Below are 3317 nucleotides of genomic sequence, written 5' to 3' on the forward strand. Positions count from 1 at the left end.
TTTCACCACGTGAAAAAGCATCTCATCTTCCATCCGAATCAACCAAATAGTGAAAATTGTTTTTTTGACACCTAAGCCCGCTTTCCGTAGACCAGGTCACATTTTATGTTATGTGTAAATTATATGTTCTAACAAGTATATGTCAGTACACAAATAAAGCCCGCGTAAAAATAATATATGTAGCTAACCGTGTACAACCAGAATTACAAAATTTACAACAATTCACCACGGATGTAGGGGCGACATCTATGCTTAGAGCTTTGAAGATTACTCTATTTAAGTACATTCTCACGAATAGATGTCACCGTTGCAGGAAAACAGCTGATTTTAACCTTTGTTTTGTCATTTCCTTATCACAGAAGTTTTTGTAAAGTTTTCCATCATCTGTTTACCATCGAAGTTAAAATTATTTTCCGAAATTTTTTCTCATAAATGATAACGCTGTATCTGTGTCTCTATGCTACGAGCAATGTCGGAGGTTAATGTTAAAGCAGGCATTGAGTGCATATTGAAACGCATCGAAGAGGCATATGCTCGTCGACCCGTGGTATTGTTTCAGAAAACTACTGTTGGGGGGAAGAAAGTTTTGATGCATAAATTTTTTCCAGGAGCATGTGAAAATGGCTAAGCCACTGCTGGTAGCCGTCAGCAAAACAAAGCCGGTTGAAATGATAATTGAAGCGTATACGGCTGGTCAACGTCATTTCGGTGAGAACTACGTGCAAGAGCTGGTGGAAAAGGCACAGCATCCTGACATTTTGCAACATTGTCCGGAAATCAAATGGCATTTTATTGGTCATCTGCAAAATAATAAAATTAATAAAGTAAGTCAATTAGGTTGCACGATAGATGTATTTGTATATGATGATTGAATAATGCCATAATGTGATATTTATCTTTAGATACTAAAACTTCCAAATCTGTACATGATTCAAACTGTCGATAGCGAAAAGCTTGCCACTGGTTTAGATTCTGCGTGGGGGAAAATACAAGGTGATGATAAAACCCCTCTATCTGTTCTTATACAAGTCAATACAAGTGGTGAAGAAGGTAAAAAAATAATAGAAAAATTAATACAATAATGATACTAAAAGTAATAAAAATAAATATTTTACCAGCAAAGAACGGCGTGCAACCCAGTGAGACCCCTGCGCTTTTCAAATATATCCATAATAATTTAAAAAACCTTAAATTAGAAGGTCTTATGACCATTGGAGCATTTGGCTTTGACTATACGAGTGGTCCAAATCCAGATTTTATCTCATTGATGAATGTGCATCGCCTAATTTTCGAAGAAAATGCCCTTGAACCACATGCCGTGCAAGTATCAATGGGAATGTCGGATGATTTTGAAAAAGCGGTAAGCGCATTAGTTAGTTACATACATACATATGCCCAAGCACAAAAGTATACATACGGAGAATTTTTCACAATGTGTGAGATTTTTTTTATTTTAATTTCTTTTCGCCAAGTTTTTGTAAAAATATGGCTCATAATACCATAAAAATGCAGTTTTTCCCAAATCTTTTTTTTTTTTTTGCATGGAAGAAAATAACACCATCAGCAAAAAAAAAACGTCAAAAATCACTTAAAACTGCACTTTATTGTACTAAAATTTAATGAGTTACAAAACTTCGTAATGAAAATTGTTCTAAAAAATCTGATAACAGACTTGAAAATTTGTTGTATGCAAATTTGTTGAATTTTCCGGAGTTTTGCACAATTTTTAGAAATTTAAATTCTATTGGCCTTATTCATAAAAAATAAAGTAGGTTTAAAGAGCTTTATAAATTGACGTTTTCATATATTTTTCAATTTATAAACCTTTTATAAAGCTATTTTATTTTTTATGAATAAGGCCATTAGTCCTTTGTTGTAGTACCTTTAAACCTTATTTCAGAAAAGAAATGTAATACATGGTGAAAAATTCTTAAATATTATTGACAAATAAATGTGAAAGTCGCAATTTCGTGATTATACCTAAACCAGCCTCTCGAGTCTAGACTTATGTATGTGCATACATGCATATGTATGCCAAACACATAAGTTCTGTTCGCTATGCAAATGTCAGTAAGAATAAAGAAAAAAACTTACTAAGTTTTGCGCGAACAGGAATTAGCAAACATTTGCAACCTCACTGTCAGCTAGCGTCCACGGTTGCATTTCGAGCAAAATATGACCTTTTCGGAAGTCACGGTCGGAATTCCTATATTAACAGTGGTGTCGACTGCGTTCCGATTACGAATACAGCTGTTTGAGCCGAGTACAATTCAATTGTTTGGAATTAATGAAATTAATTGAATAAAAAAATATTTAGATACTTCTTTCATTAGTAAATCGCAACAAGATTGTTAATTTTTAAATTTAGTGAACTTGTTCATTCAAATTAATGTTGAAAAAATTGCAACCGTGTGCCGCAATCCTGGCAAATTTTTCCAGCACGAATTTTCTACTTCCCTTCCAAATGGTATGTCAAAATTGTGCTCTCTCCTTGCAAGCTTTACCGAGTTTTTGGCCAAACGAACACGATTTGGTAACTAGTCGTACCAACTCACGATTGAGAGAATACAAAGGTTGCGCCGATCTCGGACCGCTATTCCTCTCTTAACGAATTTGACAGAATCGCTGTTTGCATGACGTCACACTGGTGCAACTTGTTTACGTTTTCCTTGCAACATTTTTTCTTCTTCTTCCATTCTTGCTCACGTTTTGGCATTTCTCTCTCGCAATTGCACCAGTGTGACGTCACACACAAGTTATTCTCAAAAATCCTCTCCGATCGGCGCAATCTTGTATTCTATCATTCTTGGTACCAACTTGTACAAGTTTTTTGCATAGCGAACACTCCTATTGTGGCTGTTCACGCTTGCCTGGTTATCAGGTTGTCTGGTTAAAAATTATTATTCTATAGTGTATTTTATTGTACCAAACTGAACAAACAATATAACCGGACAGCCTGATAACAAAACAGGCGTGGAAACCTGCATTTATAATCTCTTGGTAGACACTTACAAGCGCATTTTTTTCTGATTTTCCAGATCGAAGCAGGCAGTACCATTGTTCGTGTTGGGAGTGCTATATTCGGCTTCCGGCCAAAGAAAACCGCCTAATTTGAATGAAGGAAAAAGGAAGGATATGCTTATTTTTTTTTCTTTGTTGTATCTACATACATAAGTACATACATATATGTTTGTAAATATTACCGATTTCTCTTAACGTGCAACATATTCCCTTATGGAAAAGTGTGCCGTATACGCTTTGCAAAAAATATAAATGTTTTTCTACAAAAAAGTTGCACGTCAAGAGAAAAATCCTAA

General features: G+C 34.9%; 1 protein-coding gene across 2 annotated transcripts; it reads left to right on the plus strand.

The window, feature by feature from the left end:
* Positions 1-381: 381 nt before the first annotated feature.
* On the plus strand, positions 382-3121 carry LOC118736773 (pyridoxal phosphate homeostasis protein-like). 2 transcript variants are annotated; one of them, XM_036466801.1, is made up of 6 exons: positions 382-547; positions 609-824; positions 903-1050; positions 1119-1139; positions 1197-1360; positions 3039-3121. In XM_036466801.1, exons 1-6 carry the CDS (start codon positions 458-460, stop codon positions 3108-3110), a joined length of 711 nt encoding a protein of 236 aa, XP_036322694.1. In that variant the 5' UTR covers positions 382-457; the 3' UTR covers positions 3111-3121. The 2 variants fall into 2 exon arrangements, with proteins under 2 accessions (XP_036322694.1, XP_036322693.1); XM_036466800.1 differs by having other exon boundaries at positions 1119-1360.
* The last annotated feature ends 196 nt before the right edge of the window (positions 3122-3317 follow it).

This window comes from Rhagoletis pomonella, unplaced genomic scaffold, assembly GCF_013731165.1.
Source record: "Rhagoletis pomonella isolate Grant_MI unplaced genomic scaffold, Rhpom_1.0 Rhpom_scaffold_00004, whole genome shotgun sequence".
NCBI lineage: Eukaryota > Metazoa > Arthropoda > Insecta > Diptera > Tephritidae > Rhagoletis > Rhagoletis pomonella.

Excerpts from the sequence above, each read along its gene's own strand:
- LOC118736773 (XM_036466800.1), top strand. The coding sequence starts at position 458 with ATGCTACGAGCAATGTCGGAGGTTAATGTTAAAGCAGGCATTGAGTGC. Across the intron at positions 548-608 it reads CATATGCTCGTCGACCCGTG|GAGCATGTGAAAATGGCTAA; the intron begins GTATTGTTTCAG and ends AATTTTTTCCAG. Across the intron at positions 825-902 it reads AAAATAATAAAATTAATAAA|ATACTAAAACTTCCAAATCT; the intron begins GTAAGTCAATTA and ends ATTTATCTTTAG.